Consider the following 27,531-nt stretch of genomic DNA (forward strand, 5'->3'; position numbering starts at 1 on the left):
GCTTGATGATGCTACTCGCAAGTTCAGAAGGCTTGAGCTGGAAAAAGGAAGTCCGCCAGCTGCAGTGCACGCAGCGTTGTGCGGGCATTCACTCGTTCTGTCTTCCCTATGCCTCTCCCTTTCCACCCGCGACGGTTGTCGGGGGTGGCTTTTGCCGCCGACCGGTTTGGGGCGATGACGCTAGCGCTGCCGACCGCGGCGGCGCGACTGGCGCAATCGGCATAAAAATGTCCCAGATCGACCGAGCGAGAGTGAGGGAGGCTTCTTATCCGCGACAGCTCACGGTACGTAGTACACGTTTTATCCTCTGTTACACCGGCCCCTTCGTTTGCGCGTCGCTAGGAATTGAGCTCGTCTGCGGTGCCTTGCACCTAAGAGGAGCGCGTGCCTTGTGTTGCACTTTTTCCGAACGTTAAGACGAAGAGCGTTGCTTAGTGATGAGAGATTCTTTATCGCGTTTGCCCGACCCAAAAGGTCTGCAGAGAGAAAAGGGAGCACATTGTACTGGGGAACCTTATCTCTGTAGAAACTTGTTGCTGGCGAATTTTGCCTCTGTGGCGCCTCAAAAATGTACCTTTGTGTAAATTCTAAGAAGAACGACCCGGTTTGCTTCGTCACCTAAACTTTCGTCCAAACGGGATCATAGTGGCCTACACAAAGTGTGTAATTGCGAAGCGTCAGTTTTTCGTCGTTAGTGGTTAACCCGTGTCACCGGGGAGTACGTAACATAGGGTTTGCCGCTTCGCTATGCGTCTTCGGCGCTCAGCCAATGAATGGTACGATCGTCGGTGACGGGAGGAGTATAGTGCCACATGGGCATGCTCTGCGTACACGCCACCCAGCGACGAACATGAACTGCAGCATAAAGTGCAATTGAATAATAAAGAATAAACGAATTCGCAGTAACAACGTGTCATTCATCGGTCTGCTTACGCACTAAAGTGGAATCTACCTAAGCACCCACCACCGAGCTTCCCGTCGGGTCGCTCCGCTCTCTTGGCAGGAAACGTCCGTGTCAGGCTTGGTGGCGAAACATAGGGAAGAAAAAAGAACAGGCGCCAACACACAACGCATGCGCACAACGATCGGGTACAATGCTCGGGCAAACGCGAGAAAGAGGGCCTCGTGTGCCTAGTGCTCGTGAGTACGCAGTCGTACTACAGCTGCCGAACCGCACTTATCGGCGGCCCAAGCCGATGGCGATTTCCCTAGCTCTAACCTCCCCCTCCCCTCTTTCCCCAGCGCAGGCTAGCAAACCGGATCTTCCCCTCTGGTTAACCTCCCTGCCTTTCCCCTTTCCTCTGTCTCTCTCCCAGCTCTAGCGAGCAGCTAGAGCTAGGGTCACTGCCATTGGTCCTCGCGAGATTACGCAGCATAGCCGCGGGGACACTCTTCCCTAGCGGCGTGATGTGGGGAGCCAGCCTTACGCAGTGACTTGCCAGTTACGCCTCTTTTTTTCGGTATTTTTTCTCCCTTGCATGGTACACGAGCCTGTTTGCTCACCCCACCGCACTGGGACTGGGTATTGTGCAGTGTTGGTTGTCGCCAGATACAAATAAACCTATTCACGTTAACTTATGGCAACACTGTGTTTTCATGCGTGCGCAGCCATCGGTGTCCCTTCTTCAGGCTGCGCACGCGCATAGTGGCGCGGTAGATTACGCGAGGCGACGGCTGACGCGGTCCTGAGGCTCGTTAAGCCCGAAATCTTAGTGGTTGGTACCCCAGCAACGTACGGCACCCCCACAGTCTCATTGCACCTTTGCGTGGAATGCCGAGGGCAGGTGCATTGTGACAGAGAGAGAGAATGAAGAGGGAAGGCAGGGAGGTTAACCAGATATGAGTCTCCGGTTTGCATTGTGAATTTAATGAAAGAATTAATGGAGTGAAGGGGAGGGAGCATTTTGCTGCGGGCAGACACGAATCCGCAATTATCTGCAAGATGAACTCGTGCTCTTCTAATCTCCCTATATACCTTCACGCCATTGAGCCTCCATCGCAATTTATCGCTACGACTCAGCTGGTTTTTCATGCGGAGAAGATATCACGAGTGAAAATAAAAGTACGCACCATTAACCACAGCTACCTGTGGTGTAAGATCCACCGCTCTCAGTCATCCTTTGCCTCATTAGTGATTTGTGAACCTCCACGCCGTTCCCCTCCCCTCCCTCTGTTTATCTTATCTTTCTATTCCCTCTTTCCCGTCCCCCAGAGTAGGGTAGCCAACCAGACGCATTTCTGGTTAACATCCCTGCAATCTCTTTTTTTATTTCCTTCTCCTCCTCCACCGCGCCGTTCAGCCTCTGCGCTTTTGCTCGTGCGCTCAAATCTCACTACTATCCTCTGCGCAAGCTATACTGGCATCTGCTCATAAAAACGTCTTTCTTCTTTTCTTCTTCTTTTAGTAGTTACTCAATACAACAAAACAGCAAATAGTCACAAGCTATGAAGGTGGCCAAACGAAGAAACTATATACGGAAGAGCAATCACATGTACAGAACGTGTACAGGAGCATCGCTCTGTGCTAAATACAATATTACGATACCACCTGATGCTTTTAGTAGCTAGTAGTCGTTTACAGTGCTGCGTAGTAAGTGGGCGCAGGAAACAATGGGCCACATGGCCCCTCTTCACGTCAACGAACACTGACGCCGCAAATAACAAATGAACTTCCAATCTTCGACAGCTTCGGGCACGCGGTGTCGTTGCTCTGCTTACCTATCCCAGCCTCTACAAAGTTCACGCGTTTCCACTACAAGGACAAGTTACACAGAGTGCCGCACACTTCGGCACCATAAACAACTTGTCCTATTGGCCTGTCTGAAAAAAAAAAAAAAGGCCTGAGAATGACTTACTACACGGAACAAGCATATGAAGCCAGCAGACAATTATGCCAATAGAAGCAAAGAGTAATTCTTTTACTGAAGTACACAGTTAATTATTATATGAGGATTAACAATGCGACAAACGTCACATTTGCAATGCACGAAAAAGGAAATGAAAGTTGAAGAAAACGCAACTTTACCACAGCTGGGTGCCGAGCCCACGACCTCTGCATGACGCGCGTGTAGCCTGCGTGACGCGTGCGTGAAGCCTGCAGTTTAGAGGGTGCCCCGCATCCGTCGTCCCGGCTACGAGTGGTGCTGGCTGACGCTTCCGGGGCTATAGGATATGAACTCGTGCACAGAAATGCGTAACGAAGCTAACGCATGCAGTACCGTCGCCGTAGCTCAGTTAGTTGAGCGCGGCACGTTTCTGTGACACGAGATACATTATTTCTGTGTGTTGGGTCTTTTGTGTTCATTGTGTGTCTGCCGCATGCCCTGCGTGTGAAATTTTCAGTTCATCATCGCGTACATCTGGAGTAGTATGTTACAGATGTGCCGCCAAGCAGGCCACCTCCCAAGTTTCATTCAAGACTATCTCTCCCTCACTGCACGTTTCATGCGTAGGTTGTGTGGTCTGGCTCGCAGAGGCAACAAAGCTTTTTTTTCTCTTACACTTTCACATGCATATTCCTTTATTGCGAATACGAACTTCATCGCAAATTTGACCCTCATCAGAATTACATTATACAGTTTGATGGAGGAAACGGTGTTTATTTCCCCAATGCCTTCCTTGGATTCATGTGATTGTTGCTAAAAAAAAAAAGCCATCGCCTCGGTTTTTCTTCTTTTCGCACATCACTATAATAGAAACTACACTTGCGAAGCTCGGCGATTTCATCGTCTCTTTGACACTATAGCCAGATGGACTTCAGTCTCTGAGACAATAAAGCTTATCTCTCTCTCTCTCTTTCTCTGTCTACAGCCAGACATGGGTGAGCGGTTTGCGATAGCGGATTGTGCTTCCCCCATATATATATATATATATATATATATATATATATATATATATATATATATATATATATATATATATATATATATATATATATATATATATATATATCGTTAATAGAGAAACGAAAATGAAAAAGAGCTCTGCGATACGCGACTACAAGAAGATATCCTTCGATAACCTCGATAACCTTCTCCGGTATCGCTATCAGGAACTTGACGGTCGCCCTCGCCTTTCCCAGGCTGTGTCCATAGAGTAGTATATAGCTATCTTCACAGCTGCCGCAGTGCCCCGCGAAGCCAATTCGAGGCAAGAGCCACTGAAGTACGTGTACACATTGCGCATTCGTACGGAATAGCTCCAACGACGCTATCAGTAGTCAGGGTGAGTTTTTATTTATTTACGTGGCGGCTGTTTCAGTGTGAATACGGGATGTTTCAACAACATGCCCATAATTACTAGAAATAGAGAATTCCACACACAGTGACAATTTTTGCTGGCCAACGCTCACAGCAGTGGTGCTGAGACATACATTGGACGATGATCGCTGTCACGCCTAGCCAATAAATTTTCACTAATTGCCTTTTGTAAATCAGTACTTTAGCGCATTCGTTGCAGGTGCGAAAATCATGCCAGTCAGTGCTCAATTAAGGTGCGTCCATATGAGGCTGTAGGCGCTGTTTCAAAACATCCGTCTCTAAACCTTCGGCGTATTCTTTTGTCAGAAAACCTTCTTTATGTATATACCGTGAGTTCATGACAAACACGTACCAATGTATTTCGTCGATAATTTTAGGCATTCATACGTTGACACTGGTGCTATATAGTCTCACGATCCCTAGGTGGTTTCAGCGCCGTAGACAACATCGCACCTAGAGCTATGCACAAAATAGGTTAGAGACCATATTCGCAATCGCGCTGACTTTCGCTTATTAGATATTGTCCCTTTGTCTCGGATTCCGCATCCTTTGTAACAGTAAACAGTTCCGGTGGAAACAACGTGTACAGTGCGGTCTGCTGTTAAAGAGAACACGCTAATGTGCTGCATGAACATGCTGAATGTCAACGTCAGTGTACAGTACATATCCATGCACCGCACCAGTGTGTAGAAAGGTGTCAGCACCACCAACCACAACTCATCGGCAGCAAAGCGGGGCGATTGTACACTTGCCAGAGGGGGAAATTCGCACGGGATTGGCATTCCTGCGTTCTCTTTAAGAGTGGACCGCACTGTACACACCAAAATCGAATCGCGTGGTCATCACGAAGCTGCTGCGCAGATAGCAGAGGCAGAGGAATGATGCGCAAGTGCAGCGATGTCAGAGCCTAAAAACAGATGCCTATTTTGGCGGCGCGTCGCGAACGCTGCGGGCTGCCTTGTTCCACACTGATTTTTAAGCAAGTGTTGCTCCGGCTGCGCGGGTGACCTATGCGTGCATCTGACATACGGCTATATCTATCGCATCAATTCAAGTTGCATTTCTGCGATAGCATTCATGAGTTAATAATGTCCTGTTCGCTCTACCATATACAATATGCGCGCTTCTCAAAATAAATTGAGAACGAACTAAATAAGTTTGCCATCTATTTTAATTCTTTTTAAGCGAAGGACACCAAATTTCGATTACATTACTTTATTTCTATTAAGTGAAGTGTTAATGTTACGAAGACTTAAAATATAAACGCAAATCTGCTCTTGTTCAAGCTTCTAAGTCAAGTAGAATGTCCAAGTAGGAAGCAAAAAAATCAGTTCGGTTCTTCGTGTTTGGTTCAATACTGTCATAAACGCGGCGCCTTCAGTAATGAAGAGGCTGCTGTACTGTTGTCGTAACATGAAACTTCGCTGTCTGTCGCGACAACATGACAAGAATCTTCTGTTATGGCCAAGGAAGAAAAAAAAGTCGCTGTTTCGCAGGCGAAGCATCGATTGCGATAGCAAATTAGTGGACAGCTATACGAAGTAAGGATAGTAGTTCTTTCAGCCGTATAAACATTCGCTTACTAGCTAAATTAACAAGCATGGTGTCACGCGCGCACAAGCAAGCATGAACACATCTCACTCGATGACCGCGGGAACTCGCTGTCGAAACGCTGGAGTGAGGAAGCGCGGCAGCAGCAGCGAGCGAATTGTCATTCGTGCTGCCTCTCGCTTCAACGCGAACTAAGCGCTAAAGACTTTTCTTGAAGACAGCGGCATCGTTGGACGTTATTAGTGCTTTCATTGTTCTGTTCATTTCAATGTCACTCTATATACGCATCTGTTTGGGAAATATGTTGACTGTCCTCTTGTGACTGTATGTGCTAATATATTTACACGATGTATATACCACCCGCTGACTAGACAATGTGTTATTAGGCGACAGTATCGTTTGTACTTTTGAGACTTTCGACTACATAAGTGTAGAGACATTTGCCATGTATATTGTATGTACCCGCTGACCCGCTGACTAGAAAATGTGTTATTAGGCGACAGTATCGTTTGTACTTTTGAGACTTTCGACTACATAAGTGTGGAGACATTTGCCATGCATATTGTATGTACCATGTGTTCCTTACGCCATAGTCTTCCTGTGGAAACGTTGCGTTATAAGTCCTGGTGCTTGTGTGAAAAGATTATTTGATATGTAACCGTGAACCCTGAATGATGTATGACGGAACCACCCAAGAGATAAGGAGTAGCCGGCGCCTTAAATTGCGCGCCAACATCTCCTTATATCATATCAATAATAAAAAAAAATCGGCGAAAACACAGCGCACTCGAAGCTATCAGCATGTGCGCGCGCTCTTTCCCATCGCAGGTCGCTTTCAAGCTAAGGCCCGTGCGGCCCACCCATATGCCGCAGGAGCCAGAGTAGAACCCCCCACCCCACCTTACCTCAGCATTGCACGCGACGGAAGACAACGCGCTTTCTCTCCGCTTTCCTCCTTTACGCGCGCGAGATTGAATCGCCATCGTCAGCTCACCGTCGCATGCTTTCACTCGCACATACAGCATACGGCGCGCTGCGACACTGTTATCGCCCTTAGAGTTTATAAGGAACATTACGAAAAGGCCGACGCTGACGGTGACAACGAAATCACAAATGCGCCTAGAGTGTCTATATACCTAACTGTTATCGCAACCAAATATACTTGGTTGCGATAACAATTAACATATATGTAAGCCACAAGCTTATAATTTTATTATTAGCACCGGCTCTGTTTCTTTCCTCTCCCTCCTGTCTCGTATAATATGTATTCCTTAGTTTTACACCAACTCGCCCAGCAACACATTTTACCGAGCTTATATCTACCTAGAATGCAAACTTTGTTCCTTGTTGACTTTCAGTCGAACCATTCAAAACTGATTAAAAATGGTGTTGCAATATCCACGAACACAAACGCACACTAATCAAGAATTGTTTTCGTTTTCTGCAGAAGAACATAACTAACCAGGTTAAAAGAGGCGCGGATACCCGAAACCCCTTATTTTCTTGACGTGATAAAAACTGGTTCCGGAGGTAAAGACACTAAACAGAAAATTATCAGCAGAACCCATCTCACTATAAATTTTGACGTGAATGCGATTAGCATTGAAGCAATGTAGAGACATAACTTATTGTCACCACATACACTAGTCATGTACGCGGCGTGTATGCAATGGGGCTCTCATCTCGCGTTGCGATGATGATATAAAGATTTATTGGCATTCCGTTAGAAACGGGGCGGTGACAAATAGTCATCTAGCCTGCTTGAGTTATACAGGTATGTCATGCATACTTTTCACTCTAGCATTTTTGTATGTGTCTCGAACCTTTTTCTCTTCCTCAAAACGTCTCTATCTACCTTGTACGGCTACCTATGCTTGTAACGGATCCCGTGGTATCAATCTCTTCCCTGCCTTTTTTCCGCCAATACTCCAAACTTCTCTTGCTCGTCTCGACTGCTGACCGGTTGATGCTTCGGGCCACTTTAAACGCAAGCGCTTCTGGAAGGTGTACGTTACCTACGGGTCTCACTGGGTGGATCACTTCGCATTCTATTAGGATGCGCTGAGTAGTCTGCGGATTTTTTGCTGTAGCATACACATGCCTCATCTAGTTGCGAATATTTGCTCTGGTATCTTTTTATCCTTAGGCAACCGGCTCGAGCCTCAAGTGGCAAAGCACTTCCCTTCGTGTTATCGTACAGATTTTCTCTTGTAATTTCTTTCTTCTCGTTCTTGTAAATCTACATGGCCTCTTCTTTTCATTCTTTGCATCCATTTCACTGTCTATGTCTCTCTCCTTTTCTTTCTGATGGCTCCTGGTTGTCTACTTACACTTTCAATTGCCCTGTACTTAGTTCCCATGATGATGAGGATGAGGATTTAATGGCATCCTCTTTAAAATGGGGCGGTGATAAATAGTCATCTAGCCTGCTTGATTTAATCAGGTATGCTATACATGTATACAAAAACGCTAGATAAAAAACGACTCCTTAATATTTTTCCCCCTTCAAAATCTACCTTGTGCCACTAGCCGTGACTGTAAGAAATACGGTCGTATCAACCTCTTTGTTTTATTTTTTCACCAATACTCTAAACGTCTCTTGCTTATCCCGACTTTTGTCCGGTTGACGCTTCCGTCCACTTTAAACGCAAGCGCTTCTGGAAGGTGTACGTTACCTCCGGTTCTCACTGGGTGAATCTGGTTCTCAATGGTTCAATTAGGATGTGCTGAGTGGTCTCCGGATTTTTACTGCAGCCATACACATGCCTCATGTATTTCCGAGTATTTTCTCCGGCATGTTTTTGTCCTTAGGCGACTGGCTCGAGCCTCAAATAGCAAGACACTGCTATTTGTGTTATCATAGAGGTTTTCCCTTCTAATTTCTTTCTTCTCATTCTTGGAAATCTCCATGATCCTTTTTGTTTCTTTTCTTTGCATCCAATTAACTGTCTCTGTTTCTCTAATTTTTTTTTTACAGTTTCAATTACCTTGTACTTCGTTGCCGACATCGGACGTTTATTGTGCCAATGTCATCGATTTCAGTCGGAAAGACAAACATTATCTACCGCATTGCGACGACTAGACGATCGGCAGTTGTCTGTGCAGGTGCTACTTGAAAACCGTCCCTATCGCTCGTCCGCCCACAAACCTGTGGAGGCACTTTTGTATTTATTGAGGGTGGCTGACCTATGCGAACGCCTTTGACTCACTCAGGCCCTCTGTGTGCGTGCGCGAGCTCATGGCAGCTTTCTTCCCCGCTCCCCTCCCTCTATCTCATCTTTTTATTCCCTCTCTCCCGTCCCCAAGTAGCCAACCGGACGCGTTGCTGGCTAACATTCCTGCCTTCTCTATTTATCGTCTCCTCCTCCTCCTCCTCCTCCTGACCTCTTCCTCAATTTTGTGTCCACGCTTTTCAAGTACAGATACTTGTGTACTTTAGCTGCCCGTTTATTTTCATCCATGTTCCTGAGCCTTTCTTCAAAACTAATTTTGCTGTGTGCTTCTCTGACTTCAAAAGAGATCCAACCCATGTCACCCTGCACTGCCTCATTTGTGGTTTTAGCGCAGGCTCCCAACGCCAATTGGTCTACCGTTCTTTGGTTAACTTCCAACCCCGACAAAATATCTGATTTTAAGCATAGAATGGCATCTGCGAACGTTATAGCGCTGGCACCATTACTTCTTACCAGATTCCACGCACCATCTCGTACTTACTGTAACACCACAGTACTCTGTGTTTCATTATGGCAGCATTCCGCTTCCCCTTTCTTTTCAGATTATCTTGGTGGGTGCTTGGGTAAGTCTTTCCTTCGTTTATGTATATGCCGAGGTATTTATATTGCTTGACTACGGGTATGACTTGCTGTTGAACTGACACCGCGCAATTACTCGTATCTTCATTAAAGATCACAATTCCCGATTTCTCTCTGCTAAACTTGAGGCCTAGATTTGTCGCTGCGTTGCCAAAGCTATTCGCAAGTGTCTGCAAATCTCTTTTATTGTCCTCTAGTAGCACTATGTCGTCCGCATACATCAGTCCAAGGAGCTTCTGTCGCACCGTTTGTCCATTACGCACGTAGGATAAATCAAACCCTAATTCGCTGTTTTCCAGTCTTCTTTCTATGCTCTAAACATAAAGCGTGTGGAGAACACAATTAGCCGCATAGCGAACTAGCCATGGATGTGGTTGATAATTGTGGAGGCTGCTCGACGCGGCGTCACTTTAATTCCGGATGCTGAGTTCTACTTCAGTCTTTCGATTTGTCCTGTCGCAGTGTCCTGTTGCTCTCCTTTCCTCTTTCCGTTTTCCTCCCCTCCTTCCTATCCTCTATTTCTGTGTTGCTGTCACCTCCCTTCAGAAGAGTAGGCAGGCGTTGTGCCCTTTCCGGTGGCAGTTGCCAGCCTGCCCCTCGCTTTCCCTTTCCTAATACCTGTGTATATGTGTATATGTGTTCAAAACAAATAATAATAATAATAAGCGTGAACAACAACGGCAATAGAGGACATCCTTTCTTCAGTCCTTGGTGAATTTACACCACTTCATTACCTTTTCAACCTTCCCATGCAACTTGTATTAGGTTGTCTCCATATATCTCCCTCAGCAGCTCCACGAAATCGTCCCTATGCCTTCGTGCTTAAGAATAGCCCATAACAATTCCTTGTCTACGTTGTCATAGACTCCTTTAATATCTAGAAATGCTATCGATAAATGTCTATTCTGAGCTGCTTAAATATTTATGCACTGACTTAGTACAAGCATATTATCCTCTAAGTGTCTGCCTGGCCTGAACCCATTCTAGAGTTCCCCCAGTACATCATTTTTCACCACCCACTTCGACAGTTCCAAATTTATGGCTAGCATTACCATTCTACATCTCACCGACGTTACTGTGACTGGCATGTATAGCTCGCCTTATCCTTATCACCTTTGCCTTTGTAGATGAGCTTCATCTTGTTTCACGCCATCCAACCGGAATGTTCTTTGTTAATGTCACTTGCTCCATGGCATTAGTCAGCAGTGCCTTGCTTGTTGGAGCGAGGTTATTGTTTAGCTGTATTGAGATTTCATCGGGTCCTGCTGCCATGTTATTTCGGACATTTTCTTCTGTTTTTTTTTCAATAAACTCTTTTTATGTTAATTTTTGATCTCTCAGGCTTCACAGCTGTTGCTGAATCTGCTTGAGTCAGCTACGCTTTCTTTCGTGCAGAAGTTCTCCCTAATAACGTCTGTGATGTACCGCGGTGCATCGTCTCCTTCGTAGATGTTAACGTCCTCATGCCCTATAGCCCTTTGCGAATTTTCAGTTGGAGCGCCGAGTGCTCTTATATGGTTACATAATCGTTTTGGGGCACCTTTGTCTTTTTTCCGAATGCTATGCACATAATTTTCACTTGAGCCTTTAATGTTTTCTTGCACGAACTCACTCGCCCATCCTTTTCTTTTCTCGGTGTTTGTTCCATCTAAGGAGCAAATCTTCATCGTGTAATCCCAAATTTTCGGCTTCTCGATAATACCTAGATGCCTACTTATCCTCTCTGAATACACATGACGCATGACACATGACACGGACACTATCTGAATACACATGATGCGGGTTCGATTGTGCCCAGCATGCTAGAAATGTTAAGCGATTTCTTGGCATTGAATAGCGGCACGTTGCATCCTAACAATGCTAATCACAATAAAAGTCTACCTGAGGAACACACGTGCTGCAGAGTTGCCATGATACCTTATGGTATAGAGAACACTAAACACTAAGCACTAAGGAAGGTGGCATCAAATTTCCAAGTGAATGCTGCGTGTCCAGCTACGAAGAAGCTTAAGTGAGTTTGTAAGACAGTACACAAATGCGTGCCCCTCAAGAATTGTCAAAATATATAAGTGAATATAATAAAAAATCGTATGAGGCTTCTTCAGTGCATGTAGAGCGTTCTTTATTCCAATCTTTTGTTGCGATATCAATTATATGGACACTCCAGGCGCATTTCTGCCATCGAGGTCGCCGTGATATTTCGTAAAAGTCCGAGGGCGATATCATCGTCGCCGCGCACCGTGTGCTGTATGCGCTAGTGAAAGCTTGCGAGGGTGAGCCGACCATGGCAGATCAATCTCGCGCGCGCAAGGGAGGAAAGCGGGGAGGAAGCGCGCCGTCTTCCGTCACGCGCAAGGCACCCATAGCGGTACTCAAACAACAATGAAACCAATTGCACGGCTGTTTATTTTATATGCCAAAGGCTAGTGACGTCACTCCCCAGGTCCCAAGCTGCCGTCGCCGCGGTAGCCCGCGCAACCGTAATGTTTGCCGGGAGATGTACGCGGGGAGCCCTACGTGCTTCACAATGTTATCAGGAGCGCTTCATCATCAATGATGTGGCTCGGATGCTTGTTTCGTGCTTGTTCTTTATTGAAACGAATGCTATTGTGTAGGTTGTATGCGTGATTAGAAAGAATGTATGCACTTTTCGCTTCAATTTGCTGAGTGCTTGAAGCCTGCTTCACCTCAGGTCGGCCCGATGTTGCACTACCTCCGGAATTGACCAACATTCTTTTTGTCCACAGACGACGACATGAAAAATGCCGATCAGGGAGAGGCTAACAGTTTCGCCGTAAAAGCGCCCGTTCTTTTCACGCATTTTTCGTGTAAAAATTCCTGCACAGCGCCTGTACTGAGAGAAAACAGCGAGATTCCGTTTATCAAGCCAGGCGGATGCACCCGGTCTGAAGTGGGAGAAAGTAAGAGCCGAGCAAAAGGGTGAGAGCATAGAGTTTCGTGCCATAATTAGGTACTAGAGGGAACTATAATGCTGTAACCGTTCATCTAGCCGCCATGGGCATGATGCGTAGCACATGTATTCGTCTGATCTTCCTGCTTGTGGATCCGGACGTCCTTGTGACTTTGGTTATTAATGCGAAAGCATCATATGCCCCCGAAAATGCGTCGCCGCCGGCGTCACCGAATGACGGCAGGAAAAATGGCCGACGACGGAAACAGTGGAAGCGCGCAACAATATACTCGAATTGACGCCACATTTATCTGAAAGGTTCCTGTAAACAAAGTGAATTATTCCCTTTGAAAAGAAAGTATTGTAGGTTTCGGCCCGGATGTGGAATCGAGCACGGGCTTTCGGGGTGTGAGACGAGCACGCGCTTTCCTGTCGCCACGGCGGCTCCGCGGTTCTAGATGACTCGTGGGGGAAAGGAACAAAATAATGGAGGCCCTGACCTCACGTTTTTCAAGCGGGAAACGCAGCCTTGTTGGAGTTCGGTAACGAAAGCAGTTCTACAAAAAATATGTATCTATTACACTCCTGTTTCCTGTTTTCACGAAACCGTGCCTTATGCTGCTTTAGCGTGGCATACCTTTCGCATTCACAGAAACTAAGGTAACGAATGCCGTTGTTTAGACTCGAACATGTATGATCGAGTTTTTGATTCAGCTATAAAGCATGTATGTTAGTGAAAATTTTTGCACCCGAGGAGAACTTGTAATTTCTTTAGTCTTATCCGAAAATCCTCATTTCACTACATCACTGGAAAGTAAACTATGTTCCTCAGTGTATCTTAATCAAGAGTTCAGTGTAACAATGTTTATAAACAATGAGGTCTGTGCATGCATTCTTTGCAGCATCAGCTGTCTGTCTTCTATCAATGAAGCGTGGTGGCTTTCATGCGCATGGTTCTTTTTTAACGTGCTTGCTGTGCAAGAGCTGAAATTTTACCATAGTACCGATGAAATAGTGCCACCAGAATGAAATTACAGACTTCTGTATTTTTTACGCTAAAATACTCTAAGTATGGAGGCGTGTTATTGCAAGTTGTGGAATGAAAACAATGCGCCGCCCGCGCCCCTATTCGCAAAATCTGGTCACACGCGCAAAAAGGCAGCTTTTGAGGGAAAGCCAACTTCACGGCTGCGCCTGCACTGCCGCCTCTGCCACGTCAGTGTTGGATGTGTCGTGTTGGTGTGTTGTTTAGGGCAAATTTGGATGGACATTATTTTTGTTGCCCTACAGCGCTACGTCAAGATTACTATAAGGTGCTTCTCAGTTCTATACGATGCTTCCCAGAATTTTGTAATAGGGCGTTTTATCTGATTACATTTACTGCTTTACTAGTGGAAGTAAAGAACAAGACAGCGCCATATCTATGACTGACGAATCTGGGTATTCGACAATCTTGTTAACAATCAGCTCTTTCTCTCACCCCCGCGTCATGCATTTTCAAAGCATAAAAAAAGGGAACTGGCTCGCTTGTCAAACATGTGCCAAAAAAAAAAGAACAAGTGACACTCGACGCAAAATAATCGTTAAAACACGTTGGCAGGCTAGTCGGTTTGAATACATGATAGAACGTGTAAGCGCGACTCAACGAGGACGTAGAAAGAAACAGACACGCAGAGACAACGTTACTTTCAACTATAGAGTTTATTTTCGCACGCATCTATAAATTATACCGAACGAGCGGAAGCAAACGATACAAAAAGGGAGGTTCAGTGGTGCATGTCGACGAACCATACACGTGACTAAGGCATGATCAAAAAGCGACAAAGTTCCTTTCTTACCAGTGTCGATTTTTCTGTTGACTTAAAAAACCTATACCGTTCACTCCTACAGTATGACTTGATCAAATGTGTGACTACATTGGCAAGTTTGGAACAGTTCGATTTCAAAACGCTTCCGGTTTCACTTGCGACAAATTTCTAGAACTTCTTAGTTTTTATGTTAACTCTACTTACGCGACTTGGGAGGGAAATGTTGTTAAAAAAAATATGGCACAGGCTTTTGGGTCATGTATTTTTCACTGCTTAAGTGACTTATATCTAGCTAACCATGACCAGGTTTCAGATGAACATCTGAAATATAACACCGATGTCGTGAAACTGTTCAGGTTTGTTGACAATTTTTGTTAATTATATTGAGTAACGAATAAGCTAATTTTGGCTGGTGGTTTCAAAAACCCTAACCTCGTCCACCGAAGTGTTGTCTCCTTTGTCGTTGACGCATGAAGTCCTCGTAGGCCATTTCATAAGGTTTTTAAACTTGGCCTTGTACTTTTCACCACAAAAGGTCTGCTGGAGTTATCAGCCGAGAGGTAATAAGCCAGTCCTACCATTTCCTCCCGCTCATTAAAAACTCGTAAAACGCACAATAATAACATTTGGTTTCAATAATTCCCTCATGAAGTCATGTGACCACAAAACGGCAACCAGTTTCAGAGATCAGCCCAAGCGTCTGGAAGATTTTTGTTGCCGATGCGTACGCTCACCTCGGTGGCGGGCGGCTTGAGCGGAAACGCACCGAAGGGAAGCAGTAGCAATTCTAGAACAAAGAAAGTTGCTGCGGTACCATAGATTCATTGTATATACATAGTCTCACAAGAATAGCGGCAAAGTCGGGGGTGGCCGTGGTTTTCTCTGCCCCTGAACGTCTACAGAAGCTATGCAAACAAGTTAATTCAGAGAACAACAAAACGAACGCATGTTCTACTTCAACATCACAAAAAATTCGTAACCTGCACTCATAACGTCGTCTATGCCATTCCGCTTTCGTGCAGAAACACGTATGTTGGTCAAATTGGCAAATGCACCAATCGGAGACTAAAAGAGCAACAATATAAGACCACTAGAGTAATCTCGGGTCATTTGGGCATTCATCGCCGAGATTGTCCCTGCAAACCCATGCTTGAAAGTACTTCTATTTTGTATAGGACTCATAGTATAATGACAAGGGAGATTGTGGAGGCCTATGAAATTGCAAAATTAGAAGAAAGGTGCGTGACCGAGCCTTCAGGGTCGCTATCTGAAAAAGAAATATGATTCCTCGGTTTATGGTTGTAACTGTTGCAGTGTATGTTTTGATCATGCTTTAGACACGTCTACGGTTCATCGACATGCACCCCTGAATGCTCTTTTTTGTCTCGTTTGTTTCCGCTCGTTCAGTATATGTGCGCGTTTGTTTCCGCTCGTTCGTTTATCGATGTGTGCGAAAAATAAAGTCAATTGTTGAAAGTAGCGCTGTCTCTGTGTGTCTGATTGTTTCTACATCCTCGTTCAGTCACGCTTACACATTCTATCACAAAAATGATCGTCGCGCGTCGAAATTGGTGCTGCAAGTGGAGTGCGTCGGCTATTCAATAAGACTCGTTATTTGTTCCAGCGTAGCGGTACCTTCTATATTGCACAAACTTGTTCGCGCCAGCGCCACGCAAGAAATCTGATCATATAGAGTAAGTACAAATCTCATTAGCATTATTTTTTTCGATGAGAATGGGTGATAACGTTCAAGACACCTATGGCTCCTCTCGCGCTATGTAACAGCTGGTTTGCCAGTGAAAAAACTGTACCGGAAAAAGATACGAATGTGCGCATGTGAATACATATATAAAGATTCGCCTTGCAGATGTATCAGGGCAGCATAGTAAATTCTATACAGGCCGTCATAGTCCATCGAACTGCGGAGTATAAAATTTGAAGCCGTATCCAGCGTCTGTTATGCCTGACCTGCCTCGATTTGCGCAAAATTTTACTTAGCTTGCGTTATTTATAAAGCACAAAGCACAGATAACTTGTAGCATTCGTTGTTCGCTCAAATTACCTAATTTGTCTTTCAAGGCAGTATGTCAAAAACTACGTGCAACGAACGATTTCTAGAACTTTATCTAGTATAGTGTCTGTTCGAGTTTTCCCTTACTTAAAAAAATGCTTCTGCCGATAGTGACTCTCAGCGAACAATGCATAGCATCAATTTGAACTAAATTTGTTCTTTATCCGACTTTACCTTTTTTTTGTGAACGTCTTCTTGGCGCCACGGCGCGAAATGAACGAGCAAGCACACTCGACCGCTGAGTTACGCCGTTTCCTGCATTCAAGAGGAGTGGCATTCCTGCTTAACGTGGATGCGTCGGCGGGCAAGATGGCCGACCTACGTGCCACTCCTCTGCAGGGAGCATATATATAGTTACATTATTTTGCTGCCGCCGCCGCCGCCGCTGCTGCTGTCTTTTGTACGCCGCGTCAGGAGGTAGTTCAGAACACTCATATATATGGCAGGAGCATAGTAGAGATGAAAGGCGATGCGAGAAACTCGTTTGGACCTTTCCATCGCGTCGAATGTGCACAATGCCCTCTGGAACACTCTTGACAGCTGTAATTATCTGTGACCCCCTGCAAAAGCACTGCAGAAACTGCAGTGCGCACCTTTCGATAGAAAGGTGAACGCATAGACCAGAGTGGAGATAGAGGAGAGGTAGGGAAAGGTGGCAGAGAATGCGTAGAACCGACGCAATCACAAAAAGTCACTCTTCATTTGCAGCTCGCTTACATGGGGGAAGGCCGGGAGAGCGAAAAGTCGTAAGAAGGCAAGGAGACGCTGCTACTAGACACGACAGCGGCTGCGGACAAAGTGGACAAATTTAAGTTCAAGGTACACCACGGTACGTTTCTGCTGTTTCTGAAAAATAAACACCATGCAAATTTTGCAAGGGGATACCTGACGCACGACGTGCAGATGCAAGGCCTAATTAAAGCCGCAGCGTCTAGGCGACACTATCGAAATGGTCGCACCCCAAATTAACACTACTGTGCCCGCCGCGGTAGCTTTGTGGCTACGACATTGCTCGAGGTCGTGGGTTCAATCCCGACCATGGCAGCCACACTTCCATGGAGGCGAAATGCAAGAACGTTCGGGTACTTACATTTAAGCGCGCCTTAAAGAACCCCGCGGGTGGGTGAAAATTAATCCGGAGTCCACCACTACGGCGTGCCTCATGATCGGATTGTGGTTTTCGCACGTATAACCTCGTAATTCAATGAATGTTTAACACTTTTTCCACGAAGCGATGTGCCGTGTGAGGCAATGACAATGCTAACATTCTCGGAGGTTATGTACAATGGCGCACAAGAACGCATCAAGCCGACACGACTCGCTTTGTCCTCTGTAGACTACGCAGAAAAAAAAAAAACATAGTGGTGCACGCTAGGCAACATTTAACATCACCTCCCCACTCTTGTATTGCGCAAAATGGTGAAGAAATTAAACATTCTTCGTCGACATCATCACTAATTATCGTCAATCAAAGAAAACAGCACAGAAAGCTTCGTTTACAATAGTGCATGGCATTCGCATAATTTTTGCCTTGATTTTTTTCAATTTTTTTGTTAATTCGTTTCTGTTTCGTGTTGAAGCGCGTGGAACCAGCAAATAATTGCAAGCTGCTAACTTGGCAGATGTTCCGCGATGGCGATTCTTTATGTGAGCTGAGGAAGTTGAGACTACGTGTCACTTGTTCGTTATATCGTCTGTTTTCTTGCAATGAAAATTGGTTGAGAGAACGAGCAGCCACGAACATATTAACGTGCCCAATGCCCGGTCCTGAAGTTCGGTATCCCTATGGGCTCGTGCAATACTAGCCACAACGTCTATCTCGTTCTGCTGCGGGGCATTGCGTCTCATTATTGTCAATTTGGCTGGCTTTGTTTCCTTCCCTTATTTAGTAAAGGCAACCTTGGAACCCGAACGATGTCGAAGAGTAAAGTCTGCGTAGTGGGCGCCGGGCCCAGCGGCCTCGCGTGCGCGCGCCAGATGCTCGACTACGACTTCGACGTGGTGCTGTACGACCGGTCCGCCGACATCGGAGGTCTCTGGGTATACAAGGACGATGACGTCGAGGGACAGGCGTCCGTGATGCGCACCACCATCATCAACTCCAGCAAGGAAATGAGTGCATTCAGGTATCACATTTACCATAGTTATCGGCCTTTCTTTCATAGTATTTGTACAGTGTCATGCCTTTTTCCTTCTTCACTGCCGGACGAAGGCTTACGTAACGATATCCTGTTACCTCCGTCATGCGCCAGCCGGCTACATTCTACGCTGGCAAGTTTCTTATCCTCATCGCACCACTCAATCCTCTGGCTTCCTGAACTGTGTTTCCCCTCCGTTGGCACGCATTCTATCGCTCTAGGAGTAGCTTTGTAATGTCGTAAGGTTAGTTTGACTTGTATATCTCCTACAGCATCTCCTTATATCATGCCAATAAAAAAAGGGGACCACTGGTTATTCGTTTTACTTACCACATGACTCACCCAACTGAACTTTTCCTTCCTAGTTTAAACTAGACATCATCTACCGGCCGCATTCATTCTCTGCTCCGTACTGCCGTCGTTCGAGAACTGTCTCCTTAACATTCTTGTAACGAATTCTGGTAATTTCGCGCTCAGGTATAAGCAATGTGAACATTTTGCAGGATCGGCGCTGAAACATTTGTAGTTTCAGCACGCTGTCAGTAACATTAAGTGACAAAGAAGTTTCATTCATAACAGATAACCTGTAATCGCTGCAGAGATTAGAACGTGCAGCTGCCCCATTTGGTTGGCTGCTCGGTTTGCGCATGTAATGCGCGCGTGTTCCCATGTGCCTGCATTGACGGTTCAGGTCACTGCAGTTACATCGTTAGGTATATCCACTCTGATGATCACTCGATTACGAGCGATCGTTAGCTCCTATCACATTTATTAGTTTATTTTTACTGTGAATACTTTGCACTTAGCTTTCATGTATAAAGTTTCGTGGTTTCTGGTAAATAAACACTTGGAAGTTGGCGCCCGTATATGTCGTTTGTGTCTCACTTTGCCCTAATCTGCTTAACATTGTACCTTTTGTTCTTATACGTACCTTGGCTTTCATATGCTTCAGAAGTAAGGATTTATATTTCTTTCCCCTTTTCTTCTTTCCGATGTGTAGAGTAACCAGCCGAGCGCTACACTGAAAAACCTCCTGCCTTTCCTTCTGCAAATATATCTCTCTTTCCAGCTTGCAAGGCTTTTTGAACAGGGATCTAGCCCTCTCGGTTACTCTAGCGCTGCTCTTTAGTGCCTTTCTAAATTGGTTCGTTGGCCCAGTCTCATTGTACGAAGCTGTCAATTTCGTAAACCTACCTTCCCCTCGAGGATAGTCTTAAGAAACCGAAAATGCAGGTTATAATCCCTCATTCTTTACCATGGAATCAATGGTGTGAACGGTCAATCTTCTTGCACCTCGCATCTTGCGACGTCACAGTAGCAGCGTCGCTGTTAGCGACAGTATATTATAATATAATAACAACTTTATTTCCATCTACTTGATGGAGGAGGCTGCAAGTAAAAGCTGCTCCAGTAGAGGCAGCTTGACGACGCCCGCCGTCCCCTTACAGAATATTCGGCAACAACAATTCGTATATGTACACGCATATGCATTATACATCGCGGGTATTCTGAGTATTATTCCCGAAAACACTAGTCTCTGAAAAGATGCCATATGGATATCAATGGTATGCAGTTCACGGAAAGTCTGCCAATGTTTATTAAATCCTGTCAAGAACTTAATCCAGAGCGCTATCACTCATATCACGGGCATACATACGGAAATTGTAGTGAAATCCCCCGCCACCCAACTCCTACCATTTCCATATGAAGGAATAAGCCAGTGGAATAAGACACTCGTCCCTTACCACAATGCTTAGCGGGATTGAGTAAATCAGACACCAATGACCAAGAAAATAGCTAAAATATAACTATGATTAACAATCGAAACAAGCGAAAACATTAAAAATCTTCAGTCCCGCGGGGTAACGACATCATGAACGAACAGCCAATCGAACGTCTAGGCTAATTCTTCTCCATTCCCAGAAACATTTGTCTATCTGATTAAATTTACGTACGGCCAAGCTGTGGATCGTCAACGTTTTCATCAAGATCCACGTCGAGGTCTGACGAAATTCAAACATGTCTCCCTTTTCGCGCAATTTTTCTTCCTTGCAGCGACTTCCCACCGCCCAAGGACCTCGCAAACTACATGCACAGCGCTAAGATGCTGGACTACTTCCGGAGCTACGCCGACCACTTCGGCGTCACCAAGCACGTCAAGACGAGGCACGACGTGGTGCAGGTGACGCCAGCCGCCGACTACGAGAACACAGGCCGCTGGGACGTGCTCGTCAGAGACCTGGAGGCGAACACCGACCGAACGGAGACGTACGACGCCGTGGTCGTGTGCGTGGGACACCACGTATACCCGAACGTGCCGCACTTCAAGGGACAGGAGAAGTTCCGCGGCCGCATTGTGCACACGCACAGCCTGAAGAACGCCGACATGTTCCGGGACCGCCGGGTGGCCGTGGTCGGCATCGGAAACTCAGGGCTCGACGCTGTCGAAGACGTCAGTCACGTGGCACGTGAGGTAAGCATGACGTTGAGGTTTCGTCCCCTCTGCGCGAAAACATTTCGCGGATGGTCCAAACCAGAGTGTTATTCTGGACAATGTCGAATTCCGCCGCGTTGTCAAGTTTTGTCATGATGGCGTTTTGAGCCAATCAGAGAGGGCGTAATGAACCAATCATGCAGAGCTGAAGAGATGGTGGATTTTATGCGGAGGAATTTCACAGTGTCCAGAAAGCAACACTCAACGCCCGTTGGGTGCGCGTCTGACTACACGTCTGTTAGCTCTGTGAACTTAAAGTATCAGAAGTCATTCGAGCGCTCTGTTACCAGCGCTATTGCAGTGCGATGTTAAGCGGGTCAAATCGTGTAAACCGCACTTTATCCTTTGGAACCACTTGTGCTCACAGTGAAACTTATTGTTGCTGTCTTACGAGAGCTTTGAAGAGTTGCCGAAGTATCTTGAAATGACCAGCCGAAGATACCATTATGTAGAATCTCAATGTCACAGAGTTTAACAGAGACAAAGACTGGACGCACAGAAAACATTTATGCGCATATTCCCATACCCTCGTATGCAAGAATAACAGACAGTACATCCTCCTCCTACTCCCTCCTACGCCCCCCTGTCCTCAGACGCGGTGTCGCCACGAAAGCATACGCTTTCGAAGAGCATACGGACAAGTCATATGGCTCTTCCAAATGTTGAAACTTGCTGGAATTCGTTGTATGCATGTTGGACGCAGGTTGTTACTCCATACAACACGCGGTGTTCTTTGCCCAACGATTTCCTCGCAGACGTACCTGTCCGCGAGGAGAGGAGCCTGGTTGTTGAAACGCGTCGGCCCCAACGGCATGCCCATCGACTTGTTCTTTAACACGCGACTCAACTCCTACCTGAGGCACGTCTTGCCGGGCTCATTGGTCAACGACTACGTGGAAAACATCTTGAACGGCTTCTTCAACCACGAGGCTTACGGGCTCAAACCCGAGCACCGCTACAGCGCGCAGCACCCGACCGTCAACGACGCGTTGCCGAGCCTCATTATCAGCGGGAAGGTTCGTATCAAGAAGAACATCGTAGAGTTCACCGAAGACGGTGTGCTCTTCGAAGGCGATGACAAGGTGAGTCGCACAATGACTTAGGTGTTGGTAAAAATGCTGCCTTTGCAACCTGCTAAATTTCTCTATCCCTTATTTTATCAAAAGCAACTCTATTTTGTAGCACTTCGTTGCACAAAGGCATCCACGCCACTGCTCGCGCCATGGCATGAAAGTGGAATTCAGCAACTTTACGCTGTGCAACACGCGGTAGAGGAGTGTGTGAACTTAACAGCAGTGTCCAGTATCTTATTCCTTTAATTTTTTTTTAGCCCACATCTTGATCTTCCCGTGCCCCGAAGATAATTTCCCGGTCATTCATGTGTCGTATGCATGCGAATATCAAGTTTTGACTTGAAACATGTTGTCTAAAAGCTAGAAGTCGACTTAAAGTCGTAGCAGTGGAGGTCGATTAACAATGTTGAAATGAAGACCGCAGGAGCCTGAAAACGCGTGCTCTACATGAAAAGGACCCGACGGCGCGGGTGACGAGGCTATCTGCGAGGACAAAGATGCTTACGAAGGTCATGATGCACAATGTCGACGCTTCCTGTATACGATAAACCTAGATAATAGGTGGAGGGGAACTGACATTATAGCGGAAAGAGAAAGTGGAAAAGAGAAACCTGTGTAAACATATACATATATATGGTTATACTTGTATACTCTAAACATGGTAACTTAATAGTAGAAGTGCGCATTTTTGCAATTTAATATACATATAAACAGGAGTTGCATTTCAAAAAATTTGTCGTTTACTAGAAGTATAAATTTCCCTGAACTAATAATTTACAATTAACATTTCAGTCCTGGCAACGTGACTATAGTATACGTGCTTGAAGTTAAACGTAACAATGAAATGAAATTTTAGTACGCTGAACAGAAAATGAAATAGTCTGTATTACTCATCTTGTTCTGTGTGCCGTTACCGGGCTTCAAAGAGAATTACGAATTCTTCATTCGAAAAAAAATATGTTTGCCGAGACCTGGCATTCCTTGGCTTTAGTTGCGTAACCAACGCCGAGCAGACAAAGAATAAGCCTGTGGAGATGCGATTCGAGTATACTCTACTTGATAAGACGTCATCTCACAGCTGCTTGCGGTATTTCAGGTGACCCCGCTGGACGACGTCGTCCTGGCCACGGGTTACCAGATCAAGTTTCCTTTCCTGTCGAAGGACATGGTCTCCGTGGTGGACAACCATGTGCATCTGTACAAGTACGTCTTCCCGCCGCAGTTGAAACACCCAAGCCTGGCTGTCATAGGACTCATCCAGCCCCTCGGCCCCATATTCCCAGCAGCTGAGATGCAAGTGAGTCACGGAGTTTGGCCGTAGCCTTTCAAGGGAGGCGCTACCTACAGGAACGTCGTAAAGCGCCAATTAAGAACAGTAACTATGACGACATCCTGTGGCACGGTGATCACAAATGGAGCCAACATTTCTACAAAAATTACTATATAGAAAGAAGTCTGGTGTTATAGCCTCTGTGGGAGGTGAAAGCATGGCGGTTGAGCAAGAGTGAGAATCATGGTTAGTGCGTGTTTTTGCCTGAACTCCTTCCCTCCGGCTTCAAAAGGCACTGCAACATTGCAAACTGATTAGTTTCATCAAACCATTACGTTTTATTTTATTTTATTTTATATTATTTTATTTTATTTTATTTTATTTTATTTTATTTTATTACGGTATAAGCGTAAAAATTCACAGTTATTATGCATGTGCGCCGAGTCTTATTTCTGTTTCGAAAATACGGCTTCAATATTTAGTGCGATAGACGCAGGTAACGCTTAGTAAAAGAAAAGTTGCAAGGGCGTATCAAGCCACAAGCACGAAGACAAGACAAATCCATGTGCTAACAGTCATTCCCATGGTATGTGAATGACGGTGGCACCAAAGTTCCCTCTGAAATTTTGATTAAGGCACTTTGAATATCATGGCCTAAAATTTCATGAGCCTGCGTCCCAAGAAGTGTCCCGTCGCATGTCATATCAGTCCAGCAGGTGTGTGTTGATTTTTTCAAATTAGTTCAATAAGTACAAAACATTTATTCCTACATTTTGAAATAAAGGTAATGCGTAAAAGTAATAAATGTGCAAATATGTACCACTTTCTTGCGTAAACGATAGCGAAAATGATTTATAAAGTTTTGATTAGGCGCAGAGGACAAAGTGTTAAAAATCTCTTGTCAAATCTCGTATTGCCGCACAACGGCAGCTCGTCATTGTGTGTGCTGTCCGATAAATTTAGTGGGCTATATTTGTGACAAAACCGGAAGCTTTCCGCATTCGCCGTTGGCAAACAGCGAAATGGTCTCTTCTTGTAATGTATTCCGTGGCTGTGCGCTTAATTCTATTGTCTTGAAGCTTTTAACCACGACGCAAGCATTGGTTCCACCCAGAAGTGTCGCTCTCAGCGGCTTCTAGTCTGACCGCAGCGTGACCTCATCTTAGCACGAGCGCTACTACTTCCGTTACAGACTCCATATTTCACTTAAACGCGTAACGTTAAAGATCCGCCGTAGTATAGCGTAGCGGCTTCGACGTTGCGCTCCTAAGCCCGGAGGCGAGGGACCAAATCCCGGCCGCGGTGGACATATTTCTATGGAAGCCAAATGCAAAAACGGCAGTGCTCCATGCATTGGGTGCACGTTAAAGAACCCCAGGTGGTCCTAATTTATCCGTAGGCTCCCGCTGTGGCGTGCCTCATAAACCGTATCGTGGTGTTGGCGAGTAACACCCCAGAATTCATTTAACGTTAAAACGTATAATTACTCGCTGGAATTCCTTACCACCATAGCTATTTCTCTTTCTCTCCTCTAGTTTATTTTTTTTTTGTGCGAACAATGCACATGTTCGCAGGAGCATTTGCAGGCGCGACCTCCAGTTTAAAAGTTTACTTTAAACACGTGATTCGACTTTCCAAAGTTTTTTACAGCATCCAGGTTCCACTATATCTATAGCTGAATGGCAAGAACTGTTTTTAACAGACTAAAAATTGCATCGTGCCATTTCGCAATGATTTTTTGTTTTTGTTTTTCTTGTTAATTACGTAAAACTAAAGGCCGTGTTCCTGATTCGCACCGCTCCCTCTCAAATGTCCTATCATCAGTGGAGAGGCTTTTATCTTGGCGCACGAAAACAAAAATGCAATAAGCATAATGAATTTCCCATGTTATAATATATATATACACACTGTGTCTCGGGTAAGACGAATAAAGCTTAAATAAAAAGAGCGAAGTTTTCTATGCGGATGAAATAAACTGTATCTATTGTATGCCGTACGTTGTTTGCAGCCTCCTGAAGAAGCCGTCGATATATTTTATGTTCCTATTAATTCGACTGCAGTGATCAATTACCAAGCGTCTCAATTAACATTGTACGTCCACAATATGAATACAAGGCTTGTAGAGAACATTTGAAAACGTCACCTTCGTTTCCTAGCGGTTCGTGTACTTTTTGCGTAACGACTGTAAGTTCTATGCTTTAAACCGTCCTCCTCAAACTGCCCGCTCAGTTTTCTCAGTGCACTCAGCGCACTCAATTCTGTCCTTTTATTTATTATTATTTTTTTAGAGGGGGGGGGGGGGGCGTTTAGAGCAGACCACATGCGAGCATCGGAACGACAGAAACTGTACGATGCAACGACAATGATGCCGCGCGACGTTGTAACGTTAGTTCTCATCTTATCAACCATTCCACGTTTTCAGTGACAATATAGGGCTGACTCATATCATTTGCCTCACGTGCATATACACAGAGCCGCTGGATGGCCCACATGCTGTTCGAGAAACGCTTGCTCCCCTCGGAGGAAGCCATGTTGGAGGACATCCGCAAGAAGCGGGACTCCATGCGACGTCGCTACGTCGCATCGCCGCGCTACAACATGGAGGTGGACTGGGTGAGCTACATGGACGAACTAACCAGCCAGATCGGAGCCCGACCCAACATCCTGAAGTACTTCTTCACGGACAACGAGCTCTTCCGCGCGCTGCTCGGACCCTGCGTGCCGTACCAGTTCCGGCTCGAAGGCCCGCACCCGTGGTCCGGCGCGCGGCAGGCCATCCTCGACACGAGCTACCGGGTGATGTACCCGCTCAACGATCGATGCGCCTCCTTCGAGAGACAAAAGAAGGGCCCGTCGGCATTCCTCTACATCTTCCTTTTCTTCTTCGTGCTGGTCGTTGCATACGTACTTTCTGGACCGCTGGAACATTCTTGATAACTTCGACCGTCCTTGTTGATCTCCTCCCTCAGGACTCAAAATGCGAAGGTTTATTCGCTAAGCCCATTGATGTGCGTGTCCTAGAAATGGGCGCCAGAAGAAGATGATAACCTCTGTTCCGCGTTGATGTGCTCCAACGGACAAACAAGGTACGCCTTGCACCAAAAACTCAGAATACGGGTTAGGGATGCAGTTGAGCTTATTGCTTATCGTGAGACTTACGTAATTCCGTATATTACACATTGTTTTGTTGAAAATAAAGTGATTACAGTTTCCCGGTGATGCTTGCCGTCGTTTTAAAAATTGCTTTAGTTCATACCTGTTCCCTTGAATATACGTTCCCTAGAATTAATTGTTGGGCCAGTTGGCCTTGCGTTGCTGATAAGTAAAATTACCGCAACAAAAAAAGACGTCTTTGTCTTCCCTTCCGTTGTGCTTATTGTCTTTTTTGCGCTAATTTGCCTCATAAGCCCTGCGTTCCCTATAGGCGCACTTGCGAGATCAAGACAAATAATAGCCGTGGTCAAATAATTTGTATTTTACTTTGATTACCTCCTTTCCGCGATACCGACGTGTTTCATACTGGGACTGCTATGCAGTGTTCTAGAAGAAGACAGGACGAGCGCTTCTTCCAGTCTGTGTGTGTGTCACTTCGTGCTACAGTCCAAGAATATGTTACCGTACCAACTCGCCCAACTTTCTATTCTTTTGCTATGCAATGATTTATCTGCGTTATACCCCTAAACTACCTCGACAGCATCGATCGTTCACACCGACATGGGATAGGCACGTGAGTGACTGACGTTGACCGTACACAGTCTGGGTGTAATCACTATCGGAAACACACATCGTAAGCGTGTTCAAAGCTATTCGCCATAAATCACAGAGCTATTAGGTGACTCGAGTCCACTCCTGGTGCATTTGTAGGCTGCTGAATGCAAAGTACTCGCGGTATCAAGTGCACTCTCTTGCTTTGAATTCGGCCGCTTCCCTGCAACTTATAAGTGCTACACCATTCAGCTGCATGCCTGCGCCTTTGATTTGCCTGGGATTTGATTGATGTACCGATCTCGACAGGCTCCTAGCACGCGTGAATTCTTCGGTTATCTCTCACTCTTTTTCACTGCACTTGGTCTCAATTTAACTTGGCGTAGAGTGCTGAACACAGGTGCACTGTAGGTTTAACCAGTTCGTTATTAGAATGGCT

The 27,531-nt window shown here is 45.6% G+C and overlaps 1 protein-coding gene across 3 annotated transcripts; it reads left to right on the top strand.

Moving 5' to 3' along the window:
• The first annotated feature begins 222 nt into the window (after window positions 1-222).
• On the top strand, window positions 223-26,656 carry LOC135902603 (flavin-containing monooxygenase 5-like). Of its 3 annotated transcripts, none has more exons than XM_065432796.2 (7): window positions 223-284; window positions 17,121-17,241; window positions 18,302-18,538; window positions 20,606-21,023; window positions 21,800-22,126; window positions 23,214-23,414; window positions 25,860-26,656. In XM_065432796.2, the coding sequence occupies exons 3-7, from the start codon at window positions 18,327-18,329 to the stop codon at window positions 26,319-26,321; spliced, it is 1,620 nt and encodes a 539-aa protein (XP_065288868.1). In that variant the 5' UTR covers window positions 223-284; window positions 17,121-17,241; window positions 18,302-18,326; the 3' UTR covers window positions 26,322-26,656. The 3 variants fall into 3 exon arrangements, with proteins under 3 accessions (XP_065288868.1, XP_065288869.1, XP_065288867.1); XM_065432795.2 differs by lacking the exon at window positions 223-284 and adding an exon at window positions 4,133-4,224; XM_065432797.2 differs by lacking the exon at window positions 17,121-17,241 and having other exon boundaries at window positions 236-284.
• Window positions 26,657-27,531: the final 875 nt, after the last annotated feature.

Source organism: Dermacentor albipictus, chromosome 3 (genome assembly GCF_038994185.2).
Source record: "Dermacentor albipictus isolate Rhodes 1998 colony chromosome 3, USDA_Dalb.pri_finalv2, whole genome shotgun sequence".
NCBI classification, from domain to species: domain Eukaryota; kingdom Metazoa; phylum Arthropoda; class Arachnida; order Ixodida; family Ixodidae; genus Dermacentor; species Dermacentor albipictus.

What these genes read in the sequence shown, in the direction of transcription:
- LOC135902603 (XM_065432796.2), top strand. Translation starts at nt 18,327, where the DNA reads ATGTCGAAGAGTAAAGTCTGCGTAGTGGGCGCCGGGCCCAGCGGCCTC. An exon ending in AAGGAAATGAGTGCATTCAG is followed by an intron (nt 18,539 to 20,605) that starts GTATCACATTTA and finishes TCTTCCTTGCAG; the next exon opens with CGACTTCCCACCGCCCAAGG. An exon ending in TCTTCGAAGGCGATGACAAG is followed by an intron (nt 22,127 to 23,213) that starts GTGAGTCGCACA and finishes GCGGTATTTCAG; the next exon opens with GTGACCCCGCTGGACGACGT.